The following is a 26652-nucleotide window of genomic DNA, read 5'->3' on the forward strand; positions in this document are numbered from 1 at the left end:
TAAAAGTCAGCATAACGAAAATAAACTCCACCTAAACTTGGTTTATATCTGACCCAGATAGACTGCAGGTCATTCTTACCTGAAGTTCAGTTTACCGTCTCAGGTCTCTGCTCCTTCTGCCTTTCTGTCATCCACCTGCCAGCGTGTTGCATCTGCTGGCCTCCACCACTTGCTAATGTTACTGAATCTGTGGAAGCTCCGCGATAGCCACCACCAAACAATTGAGTTATTTTTACACATCTCCCAGCATCTGGCCAATCCACCACCTTTCAGTGTTTATACCGTTACGGAAAAAAAACAAAAAACCCATCGTCCCACCGGGCAAATGCCCGGTATGCCCGATGGCCAGTCCAGCTATGGCTGTGCATCAAATTGGCGACCTGTCTGGGACGGCCCACAACTCTGATAAGGATAAGCGGAAGAGAATGGATGGGTGGAAAGAAAAGAAAACTGTTGTTGGGCCAGTTTTGTCTCCTTTGTTGTTCTGTCCATGAGATTCAGAGATAGGAAATGTGCAGTGGAACAAATTCAAAGTGAACCTGAAGCTGCATGTATACTGAAGGAAACTGTTTCCAGGGCCTACTCCGTGGATCGGCTTCCTCCGAGGCGTGGACGTCTATCAGCAGAGAATGTACCTTCACCTATCAGCAGAGAATGTCCCTTAGTCTGTAACACAGTCAAATATATTCTCATGTAATATTCAAGCATGCCATTCAGCGTGTTAGTACGAGCAGCTCGGGAGCAGCTTGGGAGAACAAGAAAACAGAGACTGCTTTAGATTGTCTTCCCAAAGTGACTCAACTTTATTCACAAGTACAACAGTTTATATAGAGGGTAAAATTCATGAGACAGCAGATTTATCAGTTTAAACCAGTACAGACCAAGATAAGGCAGCGTCTTCCTGCCCTTGGGTGAAGAAGCATCCTTTGTGTAGTTTATTAGTTCAGCTACAATTGTGATTATCTCAGCGACATATTTTCAAGGCACAAAACGAAGAGTTCTTTCATTAGTGAAATCTGAAACAAACCATTTGGCCTTCAACAGGCGTCTAAAAGATTAAGAAACTAATGTAGCTGAGGGAGTGATCTCTGTGGTATTTCAACCTTGTTGAATGACAGAGTTTTCCTGTATAATGTCACTATAAAACAATATCCAGTAAATGCTCCCATGGTACTAAAATACCTAACATATACTGTAAATTAAACTTGTGTAATTTTTATCAGATATGATTAAATTCCTGCTTTCATCAATGTAAGGTAAAGGTAATTCAACAATATTCATAAGCATGTGTGCCTACAGTGGCACACCATTATGTCGCACCTTTGAAATTGACTGGTTTTCTGCCTGAACTGGCTACATACTCTGAATAGATTTACACCTGATCTTCAGTTTCCCCAGAAACCCGAAGAAGCTCAGGAGACTCAGATGTAAGATTTAGAAATATATACCATGTTCTCAGATTCTTTGAAACCTTTCTATTAAGTAGAGAGACCTTCTTCTTTGTTTCTAACCTCTAAGTTCAGTATGTAGCTCACTGAATTGTAGTAACGTCACTATTTTTTGGAAATAAAAACATATATTGTGCATATTGGGTATGCTGTGCAAATCAGTTATTTAGTGATCATTAATATGTGTTTAGAATTTACTTGATAGGTTAAAAAGTACCTGTAGGAGTATTAGTACTAGCAATACTGGCCCTGTAGTTACTTGGTATCGATCTACAGCAAAATCTGCACTACAGAGCCACTTTGATACTCTCTAATTTAAAAAACAAAACAAAAAAACTCCTAAACTTGATGTCTGGTTTTTGTTTGAACCCATTACTACTACTTCGTCTTTTACTCTTCCACACAGTCAACTGTGTGTAAAAGTGTGTATAAATAAATGTAACAGGTTTGACACACTTGCACAATCATGGATACATGCAGTTAAGCCGGTTTACTTACATCTAACGCATGACACCTAACAGCCCGCCCCTCCACCCTAAACTACAGGTTAATTATTAATTTTTTTTATGCAAAGCCACGCCTTCTTCCAACAGTGCAAACTAATAAACCACTGTTTTCAATCGACCTGATGACAGTGCGCCTTTGCTTTTCTAAAAGTTACCATCTCCAAATTCCTGCTTTTGCTTGTGATCATTCCAGCATAAAACTTTTTTTTTCTTCTTTTTTACAGACACCCGAAAGAAACGATTTGCCTCACCATAATATTATTTATAATAATTTTGTTGACAAATTTAGACCCGCTGGAAGGTCTCCTTGAACCGCACCTGACTCATTAAGCAGCAGTGATGGAGGAGAAGGAGGCGGTGTGCCGGGGAGTGGAGCTGGCATATGGTGAGCTGAGCGGAGCGCCGCCGCCGCGAGACTGCACAGCTGCCTGTTGTCATGGAGGAGCAAAGATGGCGGTCCTGGCCTATAGCCTGGGCAAACGCGAAATAAATCAACATTTTACCATAAAAAACGCGAAACTGATATCGCTGGTTGCTGTTCTTTTACTCCTCGTGTTTCACGCTGCTTCGCGGTATTACGAAGGTGAGTGCTGCTTTTATTTGATCAACTTAATGTGGATGCGGCCACTGGAAACACTTGACATTGCTACTGGTAGCTAGGTAGCTGCTTGCATGCCAGCGCTTTTCTTAGCTACTGGGCTCCGTGCTTTTGTCACGGGATGCTTTCTAGATGTTAAAGTTATCGCCTGAAAACGTGCGTGCCGCAAATAGGTGGTTTCACGCACTAAGTCTCCAAAGGAAGCGTGAATTTGACCCGACGTTATCCAGCTGGTTAGCTGCTAACACTGCCAATAGCTGTGTTTACATGTTGCTGACGTTCCTGCTGCAAGAAACGCTTTATTGCTGCTGGAAAAGCCCTGGAAAGGTTCGTGGAAGTGTATTTGATCTGCACCTGGAGACCAATGTCATGTAAATACGCCCGACATGGTGTTTAGCTAGCTTCCTGAATAAATGCACTGTCGGTAAGACTGGCCACAAATGTGCCTGTCGCCCTGCTCACAACTTCAAAAACTCTAGATTTGCTGCTTTGTGATAACATTGTAGCTGCACGTTTCTTTGTTCCAGGGCTGTAACTTGCATATGCATAGTGCACTGGATGTATCAGTAAAGGGTTTGCTCATAAATTGGTTGACAAACAGTGACACGTCCTCAGAGCATAGAGTTGGACTATGAATAAATAAAGCAGGCTTATTTACATGTACGTCGTACCTAGGCTGCTCAGTGTGGACGTCACCCACGAAAAGGTTAGGGAGCAGAGTGTGCTGTGAGCAGCTGCTTTGGCTGAGAATGATGTTGCATGCTGGTCTGCCCACCTTTCATGTTCGCCTGTTTCTGTGGATTGATTCAGCTGCAGATGGCTCCATTCATTTTGCGAACAAATGAATAGCTGGAGAGATTTATGCTCGAGCTAGATCGCTGATGGCTTCATTTTGCACTGTGGCCCCTGCCAGAGCCGTGTATTGTATGGTCCTTTTGACAGCACAGAATGAAAAGCCAGGGCACTATTGAGGCAGCAGGTTTCTGTCATAGTCGGAGCGAAACTGTGAGTGAAAGCGAGATCTTGTTTGTTTCGCCTCACCAGAAAGTTCTCTGTGTCTTGCCTCCAGGAGGGGACTCGTGTGAATGGCTGCTGTCCAGAGGACGTTACTTGGGGGAGGATGTATGGCAGCCTTATGGCTGCATGATGCACAAATACAAAAGCATGTGAGTCACACCACCTCTGAAGTTATTACACTGTATGTTTGGGATAAAGATTTAAATGTGTGGCAGTGATGTTGTGAGTTTTTGTCAGTCACTAAGGGTTTGTGGGTAATTTCAACTAAGGACTTTGGGATAAAAGATCACTCATTGACAAATAAAGGACAAAAACATTATTCACTTCAGTAAATAAATGTTTGTTTGTTTGTTTTTTATCTGTGCTTGGCCCTCACCAACCTTTTATGTTTTACAGTGAAGCCAAAACCTGCCTCTCTGAAAAGCGGGTAGCCTTTGTTGGCGATTCGCGAATCAGGCAGCTGTTTTACTCCTTCATCAAAATTATCAACCCTGAACGAAAAGAAGAGGGGATTAAGGTAATAATGAGAAACTGCACTGTTCAAGCCCAGGGTTTTTCTCACAATAGTGATGGTACAAGCCAAACAGATCTACAGATATGAGGCACAAAGATATGCTTTAACTCACTCTGCCCATTGCTTCCAGGGAAGTTTATAAACTGACTAAAAATATTTCAACCTCAAAATGGAAGTCTCTCTTCCATCACAGATGGCTCTAAATTCTGACTGATCAAGGCTGCAACCTAAATCTAATTAGAAGAGCAGACTAAGATTCATGCGTACCTATCGTGGCTGCTTTGAAGGCTGTGTGTCTTCCGTCAGCTCTAATAAATAACCAGACCATCAGGACTTCAAAAAAATGCAGTTTGACTAGTCATTCATATTTATGTGGCTTAATTGTGGCTTTTAAAAGCAATAGTTACTTTGCTCCTCCGTACTTCTCTCAAGTCTGATAATTTAACTTCAGACTATCGATTTTATGTTAGAAAAAATCACCCTGCTGACTTGTCAAATAAATAGTCGTTTTTATGAAAAGATGGAAGTACTTTAAAGCTTGATATAGATGGCATTGTGGAAATGCGATGTTTAAAAAGGTTAAAGTCGAGCGGCTTGCACAGAAACTCAACAAGATAAATGAAGCTATGGGATAACCCTATAACTATACAGTACTAACTGTTTTGGTCTCAAGCTGGGACAAAGCATCACTGACTGTATGTCACACTTCCTCTCTGTCTGTCAACTTCCTAACATCTGAAGCATGAGGACATTTCCTTTGAAGACAAGAGCTACTCTATTAAAGTGGTGAGCTATTTATTTATATATATATTCCTGGTTTTAACATGTTCTCGGTTTATGTTTTTTTTCTTCTAAACACTCTGCCACAAGATTTCTTTTCAAACTTCATCTTTGTGTTTAGGACTTTCTGTGGTACCCCGAGGCAAATAATTCAATGAAGGAACGCTTGATATCATGGACACGTGTGAGTAACGGTAACAAGTGGGGGAAATTGCGAATCAAGTGCCGCTCGTAAACTTAAGTGCGGCGTCTCTTTTGCTTTGCAGGAAGGTTCAGCAAAGCCAGATGTTCTCGTCCTCGGAGCTGCCACGGTAACCTGCGTAAATGCCTGCATGTTTTATATGAGACAAGTGTGACGTGGTGGCTGCCGATAGTTATGTCAGTCCTGACTGTTTATCCATTTACACAGTGGTCCATCAAGTTGCACGGTGGCAGCAGTGAGGCCCTCCAGCAGTACAAAGTCAACTTGACTGCAATCATGGGGCAGCTGGAGAAGCTGGCTGAGCATGGGGAGGTCTACTGGGTGCTGCAAGGTGTGCTCAGCTTCAGCCACTCGCACAATACAAGATCTTTTTATGATCATAGACAGGCTTCTAAAGTATGAGGCATGACTGGAAAATATTAAGACTCATTTGGTGTTAACATACAGAGGAATTAATAGTTTCCAATCCGCACACACGCCTAATAAATTTGCAGCTGTACTTCACATCTGTTTGTTAAACATTTTCCATTTTTAACTTTTTGATTGTTAGAATTTACTGCAAACAACAAACAGGCAAAATAAATAAGGTGCCACACTGACATCTCTGAACCTCCTACTTAGCATTTCACACTCAATAGTCATTTCCCACGTTGCACAATGGTTGTTCACTTCATGTTTCCATGCATGGACCCTCTTGATTAAACTCCTTCTGCAGATCCAGTAAATGAAGAGGTGTTAAGTGAGAACAGGAAAATGATCACCAACCAGCAGCTGGAGCTGTACAATGAAGCAGCAGTGGATGTGCTCAACAGCAGCAAGCGTAATGGCAGATCTCGGGTCAGACTGGTGGCTGCTTCCCGTCAGGCTGCGCTGGAAACCATCATCAAGTCAGATGATGGTTTGCACCTGCCTGAGAGCACCAGGAGTGTGGTAAGTTAATTAATGAGTCCAGCTTTAGTGCGGTTATTTTATCGGTATCCTTGATTAGTACCCACTTCCCCTTCACCTCTCCTTTTAACCATCCTGGCAGGGAGCCATGATCCTCATGAACTCTGTGTGCAACAAAATACTGAGGCCCATCGACGGTTCATGCTGTCAGACGTTACGAGCCCCTAACTTGCTCCAGAAACTGTCGGCTCTTTTCTTCCTTGGCTCAGCCGTGGTCATCATGGTCTTCCACATCCTTGGCAACAATCGCCACCGCCGACACGTGCCCCCTGATGTGGAGAGCCTAGAGGAGAAGAAGCCAGCCACTGCAGCTGTTCCCCCCGGCCCAAAAGCACCTTTTCAGGCTCTCTGCAGGATGGGCGTCATCATGGGCTATTTTTACCTTTGTGACAGGGCAGATGTGTTCATGAAAGAGCAGAAGTTTTACACGCACTCCACGTTCTTCATCCCTCTCATCTACATATTTGTACTGGGAGTGTTTTACAGTGACAACAGCAAGGAGGTGAGACGGTGCTTCTCAGTAAAGTTTTGTTTTTGCGTCAAACAGCACAGTATAACAGTCTCTAAATAATCTCACTATTTTATTTTTTTCTTTGCTTCCACGCAGGCAAAATTACTCAACCGAGAACAAACAGACGAGTGGAAAGGCTGGATGCAGCTCGTCATCCTCATCTATCACATATCTGGAGCGAGCGCTGTGAGTCCCAATTATGTCTACAAAAATCAGTTTGAGTCTCCTGCTGTGTATGTTGATGTCTGAAGAGCCTGATGGTTATTTTTCTGTCTTTCAGTTCATCCCAGTGTACATGCATGTGCGGGTGTTGGTGGCAGCGTACCTATTTCAAACTGGCTATGGACACTTTTCGTTTTTTTGGCTCAAAGGAGACTTTGGACTTTACAGAGTGTGCCAGGTTAGGGGTGCTTTCAGTTATACTTTAACTTTATATTCTTATTGACATTTGTTTCTCAGTCATAGCAGACAATCATGCACATGAGGTGTAATAGAGAAGTTCTGTCCATAAAAAGAAAAACAATTGGACGATTTTCCAGTGCGCTGCTATTTTTTTGGGGGGGGATCACCTCCGCTCTGATTACATGCATGTGACAACTTTGATGTCTCAGACTTGCACAAACTTACATCAGCTCTCAAACTTTCAAGTAGAGGATCATTATTGGTACTTTGGTCACCCAAAGACCAAACGGCAGTGAAAGAAACCTCAATGTTCAAGACCAAAGGCGGTGCATAAGGACAACAACACGCACCATGACCTTTTCCTCTAGATTCAGACTGTGGTATCCTGCAGGAGAACATTCATCACTCATAATCTGCCTGACACGCCACGCATTGAACACTCACCTACACAAAAACAGTCCTTGTCCTCCACTCCACACTGGCTCCCTGTGACTTTAGATCTCGTCACCAAAATAAAACTTAAGTTGAAGTGTTGGCGTTTCCGCTCTGTGAACAAAATCCAGTGGTCAAAACTAGGGATTCGGTGACTGAGTGATTTTTAAAAATGGCAGCTGTGACAATAACATTATGATTGTTATTACAGAATAATTTGGGTTCAGATAAATAGTGTGATTTTTGGGTATCTGCTTAGGTGTTTGTGTCATATTCATTCACAGGTGCTTTTCCGTCTGAACTTCCTGGTGTTGGTGCTGTGTGTTGTAATGGACCGACCGTACCAGTTCTATTACTTTGTTCCCTTGGTCACATTCTGGTTTGTTGTCATCTACACCACAATGGCTATGTGGCCTCAGATCCTTCAGAAGACGGCTAACAGTAGGTGTCAAATTACTGACCTTTATATACTCCGCTCAGTCATGTCCTGCACTGTGTGAATAAACACAGTTGATTAATTCATGTCATAAGTGCAAGCAGCAGGGTTGCGTTTCATATGTCTTCCTTGTTGGACAGGTAGTGGCGTCTGGCATTTTGGGGTCTTGGCAAAGTTACTGGGCCTCCTGATGTTCATCTGCTTTTTTGCCTTTTCACAGGTGGGTCAGCTGAAAGCGTTCTTAAGTGTAACTCTACTTTCTTTTAATTGCATATTTAAGTTTAAGAGATGTAAATGGTCACATGTCCTAAGTTGTTCACGCAGCACCATATTGACCACTAAGCTGTGCTATGATTTATTTTATTTTTTAAATCGGATGTTTACTTCATTTTTAAAATGCTACTTGTTTTATGTAATTTCTGTGTTTTGCATTATGACTCCAGGGCGTTTTTGAGCGCGTCTTCTCTGTGTGGCCCATCTCTAAGCTCTTCGAGCTGAATGGCAGCATCCACGAGTGGTGGTTCAGATGGAAGCTGGACCGATTTGTAAGTCAAATGTGTTTCCTCAAGGTGCAGCCAGGCTTTTGTCCACTCGTGTTTCACATGACAGAACACCCCCCCCCCCCTTTTTTTTTTAATTTTTATTTTTTTAATATAATATTTGTTACCGAAGTGATAACAAATTTTCTGGCCTTTGCTGTAATCTTTTAATGTGTTGGCACTCCTCTGCAGGCGGTGATACATGGCATGTTATTTGCCTTCATCTATCTGGTGCTGCAGAAGCGTCAGGTACTGTCAGAGGGAAAAGGAGAGACTCTCTTCTCTGCCAAGATTTCCAACTTTCTCCTCTTCCTCTCTGTTGTCTCCTTCATAGTAAGTCTGCATTTCACATATTTTGGGTCTTACCAAAATACCCGTGCTGAGCATTAGTTCTTAATTTAGATCAGTTATCATCTGTTACATAATTCTTCTAATCTAATGCTAAATATTTATTTTTTTAAATTTAGACTTTTTTGTATATTTAAGTAATAAACACAATGTGCAAAAGGGAATGCTTAAAAAGGAGCCATGTTTACTTATGTGACAAAGCCTTGGAAAGTTCTTGTTGTACTAACTGGAGATTACAGTATCAGCTTAACTTACTGGCTGTTTGGAAAAATGTGGCACTTAAAATCTTCTCCACGTCATTCTAGACTTACTCAATATGGGCAAGCAGCTGCAAAACCAAAACCGAGTGCAACGAGATGCATCCCTATATCTCTGTGGTCCAGGTACAGTTTTTATCTGTCCTTATCTTTGTTTCTTTGGCTTTTCACACATGAAGTGTTGGTGCGATCAAGTCTGAAAGTTTCTCTGAGTCCGATTAGTTGTTACTGCTGGAAATCCTGCATTTGATTTTGGGTTAAGAGGTGGCACCTGGAGGCAGGACTGATGACGCTGAGGCTTTAAATGCCTCATTCTCACATTAGCTCAGATGAACAATATACAGAGTTTGTGCTAAAAAGCTGGAAGGTTAAAGACTGTTTAATGTCTGAACTGTTTGGGACATCTGCGCTTTCGCCCACTGTTCTGTGTTGATTGGCTAATTCACATGTTTGGAAACAACCCTGACATCAGAGGCCTGCACTGTGATGTTTCATGCATGTAACTTCAGGGTATATTGCCTCGGAAACCTGTACCACAAACAAGATTAGAGATCATCAGGTGTGAAATCGCTGTCTGCTGACCAATCAGTTCTCTGGAAAATAGCATCACCATTCCTGTGCACCATCAGTAGAAAGGTCTAAGTTTTCTAATAGTGTCTAATGTCTTTGCCTTTCTCTGATCAGTAAGAAATATAAATTATTAGAGGCAACTTTATTATTATTTTTTTCTGTTGTCTAATTTTAAATTCATTCTTTTACTTTTATTCTTTACTTGCTCTCAAACATCACTGATGTTGCAGCTGAGAGAATAAAAGCTAAAGGTGTCTTTTTAAAGATTCAATCCTGGATTAACTGACGATCTAGCTTTGTGTCTGACTGCTTATCATGCCTCCCAGTGTAAGGCAAAGTGAATCCAGATAACCTGGATATGATGAGCTTTCTTCGTAGTTTTGGCCCATGTCATCTGAGTCATGAAGTTAAATTTACTACTTAACATGATTTCATGACAGTCTGATATGATTGTGAGACCAAGCCTAATAGCTCACCATGTTATCTACAGTCAATTCACACTGGAAAAGATATGTTTTCTACATATATTGCCACCATTACTATATTTAACCATTCGTCTGTTTACACCACTTTAGTGTTTACAGTTCTTCAACAAGCTTGACCTGCTACTTTTTTAGTGATAAGCATGATTTACCTGTTGTAACGTCACACTTGGATTCCTAAAAATGTCTGTGATCTGTTTTGTGGGCAGATTTTGGCCTTCATTCTCATCAGGAACATTCCTGGCTATGCCCGTTCTATATATAGCTCATTCTTTGCATGGTTTGGAAAGATCTCCTTAGAGGTAAGGTTCTCCTTGCTTTAGAGTCACAGTTAGCAATATAACCCTTAAATAAATCTCCAATCACAAAAGACTAGAGTCTTATGAGAGGTGTTTTTTAAAACCATGCTTTTTGTGTCCCACAGCTTTTCATTTGCCAGTACCACATATGGCTTGCAGCTGACACCAAGGGGATTTTGGTCCTCATCCCAGGAAACCCCTCCCTCAACATTTTGGTTAGCACCTTCATCTTTGTTTGTGTGGCTCATGAGATTTCCCTCATCACCAACGACCTGGCCCAGGTGGTCATCCCCAAAGACAGCATGGCTCTGCTGAAGAGACTGGGGGCCATGGGGATTCTCAGTCTCGTTATACTGCTGGTGTCCAGGGCTGGCCAGCCCACACCTGGCGCCTGATGGACATCTCCTGAGGGGATCTGGGGGAGGGGCGGGAGACCCACTAAGACCCTGCTGAGATTGAAGTGAGGTACAGATGGAAGTCAGGAGGCAGCCTTGTGTTTTAGCTACTGGTGAGACGATGTTGGCAGCGGTGACCCTTGGGAGAACAAAGTCTGTCCGCTGGCCACATTTGAGCAGAGTCCGTACTTTTCTGACTGCTGTGAAAGTCACACACTGAAGAAAAGACAAATTCCCAACAGAGAAGGAGTCACTCCTTTAACAGCAAAGTCAAAATTGTGGGAAAGGAGTTTAAAAAAAAAAAAAAACACACAAAAAAAACCAATGAAATGTTTACAATATCTGGTTTCAGGATTTTGGAAATGCAGAATCTAAAAAAACAAAGCACGACGTCCTCATTTTAAGACTCATGCCTGCTGCATTTGGCAGCGTCGCGTCTGTTTAGCCAAACGCTGATAATACGTTTTTGTTACATGCAGAACTTCCTGTAAATCGCTTTGGGAGGGATCACCTGGCACACACTCCGTCCATGTTGTGCAGTAGCAGCTGAAGGAGGGATTTCACTCAGGTGGATCCATAACCTGCATATTCAGATATCTACTCTTTTACAACAAATGCGTTAAATTGTGCTGCATTTTTATCGTCAACATTCGTTGTACAGTATTCCTGGTGACTTCAAACTGCGTCAGATATCTAAATATGAGATATATGGACCAACGACTGGCTCGGATGATCAAAGAGTGACTAGAGTCAGAAAACTTGGAGTGCAATGGTTAATATGTTGGAATATCCTTCGACGTGTTTTTGCTGTGTTTTATTTTTTATTTTATTTTTTTTGTGCGTAATTTTGCTGAAAGGCTGTGGTCACCTGCTGTAGCGCTGAAATTCTATGTGACATGTACAGTATTTAATGATTTAAATTAAGTTTATATTTTATACGGTTTTTTTGGAGGGAGGGTGGGGCAGGTGGGGGCTGGCTTTGTTTTATTTTATACTCTGCGACTGCTGTTTGTGACGGAAGTGTTCTATAGACAATTTTGTATCCATCCCAGACCCTCATAGACAATTACCTGATGGTGAGGTTGATCCTTTTAGCCGTCTTGTCTCATCTGTAGCTTACTTCCTAGTCTGTGTATATTTGTACAGTAGTGACAGATTTATTTTATACAGCGTTGCTTCCGCAGTAATTTTGGTCTGTTATTGTTTTTTTTAATGTCCATTGAAACATGCCTCATACCTCTGGCAGAAAGTGTACCAAGTTTCACATGCTGTTCTAAGCAAACTGCTGGGTGACAAATTAAAGGAAAACCTTTGACCTGTGCAGAAAGGGGCTGTGGTGGCTCTGAAAGGCTGCAGGGGGGCGCTGTAGATCAACTTGTTTTGAATGACTGCCTTTTAAACCAATGATAAAATTTGTCCCTATGGGAGTGGTTTCTCCCACAAGCAATATGACACCACCCCCCCACCCCCCCTTATAGTCACCTGAGCTCAACCTAACTTGCATAGCCTGAGAGATTTTAGATTTTTATTTTTTTATTTTTTTTCCTTTCCTACTGATCTTGGAATTTGCTCCACATCCTTCAAAGTACAAGATGATGGAAATTACGTTTACCCAACGCCTCACTAAGACACTTTATTTTTTTTATTTCCATTAAATTGTTACCAATCTGTTTTTCTTGAGGTGCCACAGCCACTGAACTTTGTAGTCAGTGAATGAGTGACTGAAGTGATGTCTTAGTGATGCCTTTTAAACAGACTGTGTGGTGTTTTGTTTTGGGGGTTTTCCCAGTGGCATATACCTACAGTACATCTTCAGATGAAGACTTACATCTGTGATGCAGCTGTGATCATAAACTTCCATGTTTTAGGCACTTTGTATGGGGGGCCACAACCACATCATTTAGAAACCACTAGGTAATGCACTGAGTGAGCTGACATTACTGTTAAGGAAAAATGTCGTACATTTCATCAGGCGGTGTCTGTCCCCTCCTCATCAAATAAAAATCATCTCCCCCTCACATGTTTGCCGTCCTGGCAAACATGTGAGGGGGAGATGATTTTTATTTTAAGATCTGCTCCCCCCCCCCCCCCTTTTTTTTAAAATTTTTTTATTTACTTGTTGAGGTAATATTCAGCGTTTAACGTTGAGTTTAGCACAGTACCAGTGCACTTACTCAATGCACTTTTCTTTTTTTCTTTTTTGGCTCAATCAAATGTTGTTTGCAGATTTATGACAATATAACATAAGATGTATTGCAAATGATTTTTTTTATTTCAGCTGCCATCAGGTAGAAAACATTAAGTCATCCTCTATTCATTTATGTAATGTGGGTTCACAGCGGTACAATTTGCGCAAAATGTGCAGCTTTCATCTTTCTTTCTGGTTGTTTGGGTTCTGTTCTCAAACTGGGAGCCAAGTAAATGTTTAATTTTTAACCACTCAGCACCTCACTGTACAGATGAGAATGGCATATAGATGTTTCTATTCTCTTTGGTGTGTTAAGTTTACTGATCTGTATGATGGTTTGGGGTTTTTTCTCATCTATTAGTGAACAACCGCGATACAGTAAATTTGGTTAATGTATCGGGCCTTAATTGATCTCTTTGGTTACGTAAAAGCAACAACTATTTATACCCCGTGTAGGGCCTCTTTTGAAATATATTACATGTATTAAAAAAATTGTGATGTCTTAAAAAAATGTGAAATGTATCCATATTATTTATAAATGCCTTTATTCATTAAGAATTAAGTTGTACATTAAGAATATCTTCATAAAAATGTGCTGTTTTGGCTTCTTTTAGTGGATGGAGTGGGAAGGGGGTGTTTTTTCTTGTTTTCCACTGGGACAAAGTTATTTTGAAAGAGTTTATTATCATATGACACATTGAACAAATGTTCTAACACATGGCGACGAAAGCATTTCAATATAAAACACCCTTACGCCCCGAGAGGTCCGCTGGGCAAAGCAGTATGACATACAAACATATTAATCACACTTTAAACATTTAAACGGATATTCCAAAATAGTCTAAGTTATCTTTATAATCGGCTAAGCTCTTCGGGTCTTTTTCACACTCACTAGTCAAGGTGCAAGTGCGCAAGTGGACGATAAAATTTTCACTGCTAACACATGCAGGTTGGCACAAATTTTAGGACAAAGGAAGAGGGGCAGCTGCAACACTGGTGCTTCTGGTCATAAATTCAGAGCTTCAGCCACCTTTCTCTCCTCAGGAATACCATTTACCTGGAACACAGTGAAAGCAACAGCTGAACCACAGAGACGTGACAAAACTTCCAGAAATCTAACACTAAATACAGATGTAAGCAGCAATGCTTGGGATCCAAGCAGACTGTACACACTTTGTTAGTGCTTATTGTTCGCTGGTAACTGATGCATGCTATTGACAACTAGGACTGACAGTTTGTACCCTGCCTGGTCCCTTCCTACAGTAGCTGACTTGCAAGCATAATAATTTTATGCTCTGTCTAATTTAAAGGCCTGCAAAAGCATCACAGTTGCAGTTAGTTGCAGGTGTTAAATAGCTTATTAAAGCATGATTTGACATTTAGCAAAATAAAAATGCCTAACTACAATGAGACACTGCACATCACGGTAGACTGATCATGTTTTGAAGTTTATAACCTCAAGATTAACAAAGTCCACAGATGATGCTCACTTAATTTTTGGACAATTGGTCCAGAATTTCAGAGGAGAAATTAGAATTTTACTTCAGACCACTCTCTCAAGAGTAATGTCTTCTGGATTTTGCAACACAACCATTTTTAGCATGGTGAAATAAATATGGAGAAGATGAAAAATCTGAACATTTACAGTTTTTCCTGCAGCTTCTCTGCTTGGATCCCAAATTATCTCAGCTTTAAATCATGAACACCCGGCAGCACCTACCTCCAGCCTTCGAAATGTTGACATGACATAGTTATCTCCTTTGTTAGCAGTGAACAGAGAGAGGATTCGGTTAGTGCATCATGCAGCTGATACCCGTGCTCACAGGAGGGCGCTCACACGCCAGCGTCACCATTAGTCGGCTCATGCAGCAGATGATAACGGTGCAGTGATGCAGAAGGAACAGACTGAAGTTATAAGAAACTATGAAGCCAAGTGGTTTTATATGGATTCACATTGTTGATGCCAGTATAGTCCAAGAACTATATTACTTCTCACTAAATTCAAAGGCAAGTGAATTGTAAGTCATTTTTACTGTGAAGGTGCTTAAACCTTCAGAGGCATGCTTTACTGCACTTGAAGTCCTGATGAACATTCGGCAAGAGAGAGTGTGTTACCAATAGCAGACATCCAGGTATGCTGACTCTATGCTATGAGCTGCTGTTAAACATCTGTCATTTCAAAGAATTCCTGGAAATATACTCCTGACATATGTTCCTGAAAGTTCTAATCATTCAGCTGCTTCATATTACAAGACGGCTGTCTTAAGATTCTCACCTGATGGCCGCTGCTGTGGTATCGTAATCTGGTTTTGCAGATTCCTGAAATCATAAACAACAATATTATGCCAAAGCATGTTATAAAAATGTTTGGTTTTTTTTTTGTTAGTTTCAAGCCCATTAAGAGAAATCATGGGACAGCTTGAAGCTCTTAAGCTCTAGTTGTACTTTCCAAAGGCCTGACTTGCTTTCTGTAGCTATAGTTGTAAACACCACATAGTTGGAAAGTGCTTGAAACAACATGGCATTGTTCCAACTTTTCCATTTAACACCTATAAGCCTCATATCTGCATCTGCTAATGAGTGTGGGCGTATGTGTGGCTGTACTTAGTCATCCATCCGTCTTATGTTTCCCACCAAATCCCTGAACTCACGCCTGTGTCTGCATCAGCGGCATGCTGGTGGTCTCGTAGTTGTCGGGGTGGATGGGTGGAACCACCTCGCCGCTGACTGGGTTGAAGACGGGCAGCGTAGAGAGCGGCCAGGAGATTTCCCTGTTCTTTGACATGCTCCTCAGTTCCTTGGTGGACTTCTGGATGGAGCTGTGGTGAACCAGCTGGATGCTGGAGGAGGGGAGAAGCAGTGAATTCATATTGCAGCACGTTTCTGTGTCATGGGTAGGGGGTTGTCTCATCAAAGCTTAAGTGATGTGCACTCAAGTTTGTGCATGCACAAACAGAACTATAACATCCAACCTCACCTACTGCTGTTCTTTTTTTCTTTTTTGGGGGTTTGTTTTCCATTTGTTTGAATTAAATTTTAGGTGTAATGCTGAGTACATAGTTCTGATAATCCTACAGCTGGTCATTACATTTTTTTCAGCAGCCCACTGAATGAATGGATGCCAATGCCAACGCACGTATGAGCGTATGAATGGACATGAAACAGCCATGAATGACAACATAAATGACCAAAACTGCAAACCAAAAACAGAGGGAGAGGGAACAGAAATAAAATTTAAAAGAAGAACACAGGAGAGGTAAAACACTTACTCTGGTGTTTGCATGTTTCTTTTTTCCCTAGAAACAAAACAAAATGGATGAATTAAATACTAATATTAATAGGTAAAGCAACATCTGCACACAAGTGAATGAATGGATTGTTGGATAAAGACAAGGTGGACATGATGTGGAACACTGAGTGAAAAAATAAAAAGGGGAGGGGAGGCACACGTCTATCCCAGCCTGTAAACGATGGATGAGGATGACTGATCATCCATGTTGTGGCTATGCTTCAAAACATCAAGATGCAGATGACAAGAGTCACAGAGACCCGAGACAAACAGTGATGAGGAACTTAACTACTGCATGGTAATGACAAGCTGCAGTTAAAGTCCAGATTTCCATTCTTTTTCAGTTATCCTACAGCTAACTGAGCTTTTGTTGTCTCTCATATGGTTCTCGTACACTTTTGGCTGCTTATTGGGGTATTTGGTGCAAAATTTGCATAGAAATGTTAAGACCGAGCACACTTACACCCCTTCCCGCCTGCAGCACATAGTGTAGCCAAGGATGAAGAAGAGAACTAGCGCCACGGCGGAGGGAACAGCCAACGTGACGAGGAAGTCGGAAAAGTAGTCCCGGCTTTTCAGAGACTCAGACGGGGGTTTGTACTCCCCGAATTCGGGCAGGATCCCTGTTCCGGGTTCGGGACGTGTAACGTAAACTGGGACTACTTTGTTGATGTCAACCTTAAAAGAAAAAAAAAAAAAACAAAGACATAAAGATCAATTAGAGGTTGCATACTTTTAGTGCATTTTAATGCATTTTTAGTGAATTTGTTGGAACGCATCCTCACCAGAGAAATCTTACACCAGTCGATGTGAAACTGAGCTCGGAACTTCTTGTCACAGCTGATGACGGGCTCCATCTCCTGACTGCAGCGCAGCTGGTTATGTGGGCTTTCCACCTCCCGCAGGCACGACGAGAAGGGAACATCAGCACCGACCATCACATAGACGCTAGAGGAGAGAAGAGAAGAAGAAGATGGAGTCTAATTTTACAAGTTTATGCTGAGGTTTGTAATAATCAAGTGTTCTCTCCTGCTGAGTGCTCTGCTAGAGCTAGCTTTCAAGTTCCAGCGTAAATCTTTGATGAACAACTTATGGCAGCTCATGTTGGCTATTCCCATCTGAGTTAAAGGAACTGACAGCATATCGGTGTAGACGGCTACGTGCTTTCATCTAATTTACAGAAAACTGAGGATCCCCAAAGCCCCAATTAAATTAATGTTAACATAATGTGAGTGGGCTGAAAATACTGTTGATTTGTTTGATTTAGAGAGGTGAAGAGGTCACTCATGGAGAGATTTGGCACAGACGAGCTGAACCGAGTAGAGCTAAATCTTATCCTTGAATCCTTGTAAAGGAAAATATGTAAGTAGGGGATTACTTAAAAAAAAAAAAAAATCACAAATGTTTTCTGTTTCTGCTCAGATGAGACCCACGTCCAGATCCTCACCCTTCTTTTAAGTTGTTAATAGGTAGCGGCACCCGGCCACCGCGGTCCAGTGCCGATGTAATGTTGATGGCATTCAGCCGCTCGGGCTGCCAAACGTTCTTCACCGCTCCCAGGAAGTCTCCCAGCACCTCACTGGCCAGCATCTCCTCCACATTCATATTTTTGATGTAGAACTCTGCTTGGTAAGGCAGGGGGAACTCTGTGCATAGAGACAAAGACACAGTCAGAGAGACAGAGAGAAAGACTTAAAGAGGTTAAAGGCAGCAGGCTGAGGTAACAGTAGCTGACACTGATTTTTACCAGTCTGTCCACCGGACACTGCTTTGCCTGCGCTGCCTTGTTATGACTCTGCTTCCTTCGGGGGCCAGATGGCAGATGACATCACAGCACAGGGAGAGTGATGTTACATTAGCAGTTTGAACAGCTGCTGAGCGTTCCCCCTGACTCAGTTCATACTGTACTGCCTGTACTGTGATGGGTCAATATGGCAGTGAGCAAATCTACAGAAGCGCAGGTGCAGAGATGCTCTCCACAGCAATACAATGAAAACTCAAACTGAGGTAGGATTGTGTGGGGTTTTCACCATGACTGACTGAAGTGGACACTTCACTAGAACTATACAGTCCTTCAAGTATCCTTTCAAGACATTATGATCTTATTAGGGCTGCCACAAACGATTATTTTGATAGTCAACTAGTCACCGATTATTTTTGCGATTAATCGACTAATCAGATCATCCATTGGACGTACCAGCATGCATCTGCTCTTATATAACTATCATTAGCTTACAGCGTTAAGTGTTTAAGGTATGTGCTAACTAAAAATAAAGACAAGATGATAGTTTATTAAATTTTAATGAAATTTGCAGATTGTTTCGGTGAAGTTTAATAAACTCCTTGCTATCTAAAATATAACAGGACACCGGAGTATATTCTCAAGCATCTCACACTTCTGATAATCAGTTGTCTGCTTGACGTTTATTCAGCTGTGTAAAAACTATAACTTTAATATCAGCCAAACCGATTTACTCAGGAACAAATAAAATACTAAAAAAAGCCAAACAATAACATTTGTAAGTTATCTAAGTGACTTATATATGTTTAACCTGAGTAGCGAAAGATGGCGGTGGGTTTGAAAACTATTTGCCGGGTGTCCGGTGTTCTCACGGCTCTAGTGAGCCCTGCCCCCGGCTAGCTATCGAGCTAGTGGGTAACTGACGTCTCCGAAAACGTCAGAGCGCTTTTGCAAATATGTGGCGTCTTGATAAACGGAGCAGATATTTGAGGTTTACACAGCTACATTCTCGCCTGAAAATATGCTAAACGTTTATTTTGTGACCCAGAAAGAATAATAAGAATAATATTAAAACTAACTAGCTGCCGCCATTGTTGGAAACTGAGCTGGGCTGCGCTATGAATTCTGGGACACAGCTTCTTCTTCTTCGGGCTTTAGCGGCACCTGGCATCCTAGTACATGCAGTGCTGCCATCTTCTGTTTCAGTCCGTTATTACACTTTTAAATCCTACTACTTATTCCTGCGTCTTTTGGGATCTTACAAAGCTTCAAACGACGCATCGACTATTAAATCAGTCGTCGACGATTTTGATAGTCGACGTAATTGTGACTGGTCGACTAATCGTGGCAGCCCTAGATCGTATCACATAACCTTCATCTGCAGAGTTTGACAAGTTGACATGAAATTGACTTATCTTATTAAAGCTTCAGAACAGCTACTCAGTGCAGTGATGTTACTTTATCGTCTGCTGTATTTACATTCCAAGACCAACGATGAACTTTTGGTTATGCTTGATAAAAGTAATCAAAGACAACATTTTCTCTTAAGGGAAGCTCATTACACAGTCCAAGTACTGAGTGTGCTTCCAGGATTTAATCAGCGAAGCTGCGCAATCTGATCTCAGTTTGCTCTAAGCTCTTATGTACAAGTTCTTCTTACCTTCTGCAGCCTTGATGTTTATGACCAAGTTGTGCCGCGCTGTCTCAAAAGTGCGCCTGTTATAGGCAGTAATCTGTAGGACACAGAGGTGAAAGTTTAAGCCCAGATCAGTCCAGCTTATAAGGCAGCAGTTCTCCAGACAAGGCTGAGCTCGATACACGACCCGGGTTCTGTACCCAGCTGAGGCGCCGTTGAACACTTTAAGCCTTTTGGGAAAAGAATTTGTACAGTAGCTTATGGGAAAGCATAACAAGTATAAAGGAATTTAAGTCTAGCATCTGCAAGAGTAACATAGTACTACGTCGCTTCCAAACACATATGCAAATCAGCTGGGCTCAGTGAAATAAATTCCAACTCATCCTTGGACTACAACTTGACAGATTTCATTGAATGTTTTAAATTTACTTAAGACTTTTGGCACAAAAACAAGCAGTCACTTTCCATAGTTGAAATAAGCAGCAGCACAAATTACTTAATCTCCACTCTTTTCACTTTGAAAGCAGTCCAACCACCCACCTCTATGACAGTGGGCTTGCCAATGTGCTCTGCAGTGGGAGAACCATAGAGCACTCCGTCACTATGTGGGGTCCTTTGGATATATCGTAGCCAGCCCGGCCTGTCGGGGTAGCCCTTCAGGTTGGTGTTGAAAGTGATCGGATCGTTGCTGGGGTCACCTGCAGACAGAGCAGAGGAACAGTAAGGGGGCCAATAACGTGCGTTATGAAATAAGCAGCGCTCTATGGAGTTTATATGCAATCACCACCTCTACAAATGTTTCAGATGTATTTAGATATTCAGATATATTGATGATATACTATACAAACATGATAATAACATGTTTTTGATCACAGTGTGAATGTGACAGCGTTATACCTGATTTTGGGTAAGGAGGAAACTCTCCTTTGAAATACTCCCTCTCCAGAACGTGGACGAACAACACGCCTGCAGACGGGTAGACATTACGGTCTGCGTGCGACCTCGACAGGATGGTGACCACTGAAACACACATTTTAAAGACAACAGAAGTAAGCAGAACATTTCCTGTATGCGTACTATTCATCAATAAAGTGGACCTTGGTGCTTTTTCATATTTTGGTACACACAATAAACACTATGTCCAAATGTTTTTGTGTAGACTGTCATATCTATTTTATTTATAGCCTTAACCAATTTAAAGTCCACTTTAATGTCCTGCCAGCAACAGCAAATGGAAAAAAAGAGAAAATGTTAAACTAGTTTAAACGTGAAATCAATAAGTGTTTGCGGTGATCTATTCTATCTGTTTCTCTTGCCTGGCATCTGCATTCTTGTAAAGGTAGAAGCATTCACTTCCCACAAACGTCAACAAGTGTGAAGAGAAAAACTCAGATTATTGCTCAGACAGACTACAGCTCTGTAAATAAGAGGCGCTTGACAAAACCAGTTAAAGAAAGGGAAAGCGTCTGAGGTACTGTGAGTGAAAGCAGCAGTAATGAGAGTCACTCATATTGTACAGAGTTCTTTTAACGCCCTCCCCCCCACTTGATCTCCATTGTGCTGTCTTTTTAGCCCCCGCTCCGTTTCAAACACAAACATTTAGTCTTTATTTGTGAAGGGCATCACTAGGGAAATGGTAGCCCCTTAACAAAAATTTACACAATGTAAGACCGGGGGTGATTTACCCATTTCTCTCCCTCTCTCTCTCCCTCCTTTTGTGTCTTTCTCTTTCATTACTTCCTCCTCTCTTGCTTCATCTTTTTTTGCTTGTGTACAGCACGGCTTTTTTTTAGCACAGTTTTCTTTTTTTCCCTCTCTCGCTCTCTCTTTCCGTTCTCGATTTTTGCCTTCTCTGTGCCACAGTGGGTGGGAACTCAATTTTTAATCACCATGGGAGACTGAGGCCGAGTGTATGAGGAAGAAGAAGAGGGGGAGGAGGGCTTGCAAAGACGAAGGAAGGGAGACTGGACTGAAGATCTGTGCTATGAAGTGCCAGAGAGGGAGAGAGAGAGGGGGTTTGAACTGTTCTTGCCCGTGGACATACAACTCCAGACACATTAAGCAACTAGGTAAAAGCCTGGGTAAAGTCTCTATGTACATATGTGCCTTCCCACGGGCAAAGAGTGGCTGGTTTTCCCAAGTTTTACAACCCTTTCTAATCTGCTAATCAACCCAGCATTTTCTATCATTAGCATCATAATATTAAGTACTCTTCTCCTTCTACACTGAACACAGGCTGACTTTCAAGGAGAATGCACTGAAGAGAGTAATATCAGGATTTACATTTTAATTCATGTCAATGAGAAGGGGAAGTGAGCATTAGATGCAGTTAATTAATAAACCCTCAGCATCTACAAGTACACCAGTGAGACACTGCAACTCTAAAGACATAAAACAGTCCCACATGTATGTTAAACCCTCCTACAGCTGTGGTCAGTGACAGAGATGCTGAACTGACCATGTGTCTACAGCCCCCAAGGGCTCAGTCACGGCAAGATACAATCAATAGCATTTAGCGGCTGCTAAATGTGGTGTTAGATGAACAACCTGAGGTCGTATCCACCACATCTCTTTTCAAGAAAACCACCTGGGCATGACTAATCTGTGCGATGGCTCTTCTCACCGCAACCGCTGCACCCATCGCATTAGGATCTGGGTTAGTCTGAGACCAAAAATAAACCATCATTCAGTCTCAGCAGACCGCTTACTCGCTGATGACTTCGGTCGATCCTCAAAGCTGAATGCACGCCCTCGGATTCTATTATGTGACACATTGGGCCTCATTAATTCTCCGCCACACAAAGGACCACTTTCAGACCATGCCGGTCAAGGTCAAATCCTGGCTACACTGCTTTAGTCCGAGCCCAAAACTGGATGTGCTGTGAACATTTGCAAGAGATTCGGAGATGGGAGATGTAGGACATTCGAACAGCCTCAAGAAAAAACGAAGTGTTTTAACCTACTGATATTAAACCTTTTCATCCAACAACAAAGATTTAGGGATGAAGACAATTTTATTTTTTAGTCAGTGAAGCTTAAGTATGTTTCAATGCAGCAGCTTCCACTTATGGCTCAGCCAGTGTAAGTAGAGATCACTAACTAAGCTACACCGAGGATTTGCTAATAGCATCAGATCTGCTTATTTGCAGCAGGATGACTTTCTGCCAGGCCTTCTCGAGTTGATGACCAGCAGCACTTCCACCGTACACCAATACATCACCAATTTAAGGTTAATGGTAAACTGTCCACTGCATAATAACCCAGCAGTTTCAGTTGGAGGACAAAGGTAGTGAGGCAAGATGTGCATGACAACACATATAAGAAGCTAGATTTCCCCAACAACAGAAATGTTGCACTACCGTCTATATTCTCTATGAATTGCTTAAAATCATTCAAACACTGCTTTTTAATTTTTTAACCCACATGCCATCATACCATAGTAGATGCTTGACAGGCCTTAGGGGTGGTGGAAATAACTAACCAACTTTATGATTTTCTGGGCTGACCTTAGACTGGGATAATGTCACGACTGACATTGGATTAGTTAAAAATGCCATTGGCAACGTGAAGAAAAGTAAACCTCCCTCCTTCAATTGGCTCCAGCTAACTGAGGCCTCAAACTAGATGAGAGACAACAGAAGGATGTCCTTTAGTTCTGCTGAGTCAGCTTCATGTGCACATGTAGTCTGGGTCATGAGGAATGCATGTGCTCCTTTGGTGTTTAGCGGGGAAGCCCAGAAAACAAGGATCGCTACTGTTGTAGTATTCTGCCAACAGAGTCTGAGAATCGACCTGTTCTCAGACATGGAAGTGAAAGTCGCTGCTGGTGTCACAACAAGCAGAAGTCAACGGATAAAGACAAGGGCGGGCAAGAAACCACCGGTTCCATCCTCTCGCGCTCAATAAATGTAAGTAAATAAAAAATGTATCTACAGTGCTCATTAGCTTTAAAACAGTGCTGCAAAGTATCGACATCACGTTAAGCAGAATAAATATTGCTTTCTGTAATAGTTAATGATTTAGGAGGAATTCTAATTCTAGCAAGGACAAGGTTTAGATGACGTTCAAATTCATTAAAGTGCAGCTACAGCAGAAGAAAGTGGGCCAAGTCTGGGGGCCAGCAGACAACTCAAAACAATAATGCCAGTATTAATGGGGAACCAGCTGAGCGTGTCACTGTGTTATGACCGAGGGGAGGGGGACAGCGGGTTAACACATGACGTGCACCACTGCACACACCCACTCACCGTCTCTGGACACGGTTGCTCTCTGCTTCAAGGCCACGGATTGCTCCACACGGACATTTCTCCCGTGTAAAGCGCTGTGTTTCGTGTCATAGGCATGCACAGTGCAAACTACTGGATCAATGGATAAAAGCATGAATGGAACAAGTTTCTTTTTTTTTAGCAGCAATTTAAACAACAACACCCAGTTTTTAAAGCACTCTGACAAAAATCTGATTCAGTCTGTTGCACCCGTCCAACATTAATTAAAGCCTGTTGTCATAGTTATTGTTTTAGAGGAGTTTGAAATGTTTTCTAAAATATTAACGTAGGCGTTTTTCACAAAATGTTAAAACCAATCTAGACAAAGTGCAAAACAAAATGTAAGCATATTGACTTGACAACAAATACTGCACTACAGACTGCCGCATTTATATCAAGCAATTTGCCAGGCTGAATTTAATGTGGCTTGTTGGAGAGGTGGCATATGGTCAGAGAAGAAGCCACTAGATTTCAGTGCAGATCCTGACACTATCTTGAAAATTGCACAACAGGACACTAGCCTTTGTGAAGGATTAGCTCTCAGTTTGAAAGCCCTTCCGCTTTCAAACTCAATAGCACTTCTCTATTTATGAGTATTAGGTCTCTGTGTATAAAGCTATAGTGTGTTTTGACTGTGGAGTAAAATATCCCACTCTCTTCATGTTAGTTAACACTATAGTAACAGTGCTGTGAATGGGCCCCTTAATTTTGACGTTTTATCAAAGCCTGAAAAAACAAACTGGTCAACAAGTGTTTTGCTACTGGGATTCTTTTGCCTGCACTTTAACAAATTCTACTTGCTATTTTCCAAATCTGAAAACTGTTTTCATGTGGAATGTCTCATTTCCTTGTTTTAGTTATAATATCGCAAGTATTTGACAACTAGAGACAACTGGACTGAAAAGATTTGGTCTCAAGAAAAGTAAAGCCAAAATTAAGGAAGGTGTTTTTGTCTGTCCTGAAATCCATCAACTGGTGCTTGAGGATGGGTTCAAAAGGAAGCAAGCATGGGAAGCATTCATCCAGGTTGTTAAGAATTTTCTATGACATTACATTCTCATCCTGACAAAATCCATGTGATGTTGTCGGTAAAAATCCTCCCTCTCTTTTTCAATGCTTTCGCCTTTCATAACTACATGGGAATCTGCCCAGCCCGGGACCCACCACCAGTCCCCTCTGAGTGCTTTCCCAAACCGCAGTCTCAATACATGCTCATGCCATGTGCCATTACCCTGACATATGCCCCGTGGCAGCTGGGACAGGCTGGATGGATATTAAAATTGTCATCATCAGGGTTAAAAAAAAAAAAAAAAAGCAAAATAAAGAGCTGGTCTTAAGTTCCCAGTAGCAAAAAGAATGACGTATATATGCAGACCAGTGTTATAGCAGTAAACTGGGGCACTGAGATGACATTATCCATTACTCAGCACTTCTTTTGATAACTAATTGTTATCAAAAAGCACTTTTTAACAACATTTGCTGATTCCAGGCTATACTGATATGGAAATCTAATGTATATGTTTCTTTTAAGATTGTAACCACAATAATATCTCAGGCTTAGGTCAGTGATTGAACCTTACATCTTTCATGGAGGTGGGACTCATTGCAGAGACTGTATAGGCTATTAGTACCTAATAAAGTGGCAGCTATGAGTGTGCAGACTTTTAGGAGCAGTGTATTGAAATAAACGAACCTATTCCCTACATTAAATTTTGGATAACCTGAGCTGCTAAACTATCAGGAGCTAGGTAATTAGGCATTCATAACACACCTGTTCTACATAAACCAGGCCTGCGCTAAGAGGGGGAAAAGGCTGAAATAACGACCGACAAGAAACACAGCTAGCAAGAGAAACGTTGTTACTAACAGCTGGAAATGTAAGGTACCGTAGAGAACACAATTTGTCACTAAGTGCACTGTGAAAACCCATAACGTGTAACGGTCTAGCTGTCAAATTGGTAGCCATTTTTTCCTCTTGTCTCCTCCTCAGCCTCTTGGAAAAAAAAATGCTCAACGGCAGCTAGCTAACTGGCTAGCTAACTAGCTCGGATACTTCACCAGAGCCGAACCGTTTTCAAAGATGTCGGGATATTTCCCGAGTTCAGTCGATACGTACCCGTACCAAGCCATACCGCGACAGCTGCGGCGGACATGGTGCAAATCATCTCCCCGAATCTTTACATTAAACAGGACCGCTTTGTCTAATCGCCACTGGGTTTGACAGCCATAATAATAAGCATCCTGCAGCATTCCTCCCTCCGCCTCCTCCTGCCTTCACTGGAAAACACAGCAGGACCGCTCATTGGCTGAACATCTGGATGGAAAAACATGGTAAAACATGATGGGAATCGGAATATAGGAGCGCCACGCCTTTACCAAATGTTTCAGTGTGATGCTCTCGGAACGGTTAGATTATATCTGGCTGCTTGCAAGGAGTGGCTGCCTCTGTGTGCGTGTGTGTGCTTTGCTGTTTATCTGTCTGCTTCTTGTATTCAGACTGATGGGATTTGTCATAATAAAGCATTCCTCCCACTAAAAGCCACAGTTTTTAGTGTTTTGGGGGGGTTGATTTATTCTTGGATCAGGACTTGCAAACACAGATACACCCTCTTAAAAACATGCAAGTCACCTCAGCAGTGCTTGACCTCCTGTGCACAGCTGTAAGCAGCAGAGGCATGTTTGGAAAGTCCTGCTCCAATCTGTCCAGTCTCCCCCCCTGCAGAGACAGTCCAAGCAGACAGATGGTCATGTTTTGGCCCCCTTGGCTCCCAATCACATCTACTAAAGGAGCCTTAATTCAACCCCCCCCCCCCCCCCCCCCTCTTCCCTTGATGTCAGCTCCCACTGAG

General features: G+C 42.0%; 3 protein-coding genes across 10 annotated transcripts in view; 2 read left to right on the forward strand and 1 right to left on the reverse strand.

The window, feature by feature from the left end:
- Window positions 1-2036: 2036 nt before the first annotated feature.
- On the forward strand, window positions 2037-12141 carry casd1 (CAS1 domain sialic acid O acetyltransferase 1). The gene is made up of 18 exons (XM_026156113.1): window positions 2037-2537; window positions 3622-3718; window positions 3966-4086; window positions 4825-4869; window positions 4985-5047; window positions 5130-5174; window positions 5273-5396; window positions 5781-5995; window positions 6096-6515; window positions 6621-6710; window positions 6805-6924; window positions 7643-7799; window positions 7935-8014; window positions 8238-8339; window positions 8526-8666; window positions 8987-9064; window positions 10200-10292; window positions 10415-12141. Exons 1-18 carry the CDS (start codon window positions 2294-2296, stop codon window positions 10682-10684), a joined length of 2505 nt encoding a protein of 834 aa, XP_026011898.1. The 5' UTR covers window positions 2037-2293; the 3' UTR covers window positions 10685-12141.
- Window positions 12142-13400: 1259 nt separating this feature from the next.
- Window positions 13401-26082, reverse strand: sgce (sarcoglycan, epsilon). Of its 5 annotated transcripts, none has more exons than XM_026156119.1 (12): window positions 25920-26082; window positions 20436-20558; window positions 20079-20236; window positions 19563-19635; window positions 17609-17807; window positions 16947-17109; window positions 16625-16839; window positions 16142-16168; window positions 15524-15712; window positions 15148-15191; window positions 14593-14630; window positions 13401-13929 (listed from the first exon to the last, which is right to left on the reverse strand). In XM_026156119.1, the coding sequence occupies exons 1-12, from the start codon at window positions 25966-25968 to the stop codon at window positions 13879-13881; spliced, it is 1329 nt and encodes a 442-aa protein (XP_026011904.1). In that variant the 5' UTR covers window positions 25969-26082; the 3' UTR covers window positions 13401-13878. The 5 variants fall into 5 exon arrangements, with proteins under 5 accessions (XP_026011904.1, XP_026011900.1, XP_026011903.1 ...); XM_026156115.1 differs by lacking the exon at window positions 25920-26082 and adding an exon at window positions 23786-24057; XM_026156118.1 differs by lacking the exons at window positions 14593-14630; window positions 25920-26082 and adding an exon at window positions 23786-24057.
- Window positions 21342-26652, forward strand: part of ppp1r9a (protein phosphatase 1, regulatory subunit 9A) — a 54229-nt gene continuing 48918 nt past the window's right edge. The window contains exon 1 of one of the 4 annotated variants that reach the window (XM_026156108.1): window positions 21342-23446. The gene's annotated coding sequence lies outside the window, so the exon portion shown is untranslated. Of the gene's footprint in view, window positions 23447-25118; window positions 25686-26073; window positions 26135-26652 lie in introns of those variants that run through there. The other 3 variants (XM_026156109.1, XM_026156107.1, XM_026156106.1) reach the window with 3 other exon arrangements.

This window comes from Astatotilapia calliptera, chromosome 22 (genome assembly GCF_900246225.1).
Source record: "Astatotilapia calliptera chromosome 22, fAstCal1.2, whole genome shotgun sequence".
Lineage (NCBI taxonomy): Eukaryota > Metazoa > Chordata > Actinopteri > Cichliformes > Cichlidae > Astatotilapia > Astatotilapia calliptera.

What these genes read in the sequence shown, in the direction of transcription:
- casd1 (XM_026156113.1), top strand. Translation starts at nt 2,294, where the DNA reads ATGGAGGAGAAGGAGGCGGTGTGCCGGGGAGTGGAGCTGGCATATGGT. An exon ending in TGCTTCGCGGTATTACGAAG is followed by an intron (nt 2,538 to 3,621) that starts GTGAGTGCTGCT and finishes TCTTGCCTCCAG; the next exon opens with GAGGGGACTCGTGTGAATGG. An exon ending in CCTATATCTCTGTGGTCCAG is followed by an intron (nt 9,065 to 10,199) that starts GTACAGTTTTTA and finishes TTTTGTGGGCAG; the next exon opens with ATTTTGGCCTTCATTCTCAT.
- sgce (XM_026156115.1), bottom strand. Translation starts at nt 23,918, where the DNA reads ATGCTTTTATCCATTGATCCAGTAGTTTGCACTGTGCATGCCTATGAC. An exon ending in AGAAACATGCAAACACCAGA is followed by an intron (nt 15,713 to 16,141) that starts GTAAGTGTTTTA and finishes CCCCTCCTCCAG; the next exon opens with CATCCAGCTGGTTCACCACA. An exon ending in CCGCTGATGCAGACACAGGC is followed by an intron (nt 15,192 to 15,523) that starts GTGAGTTCAGGG and finishes TTATGATTTCAG; the next exon opens with GAATCTGCAAAACCAGATTA.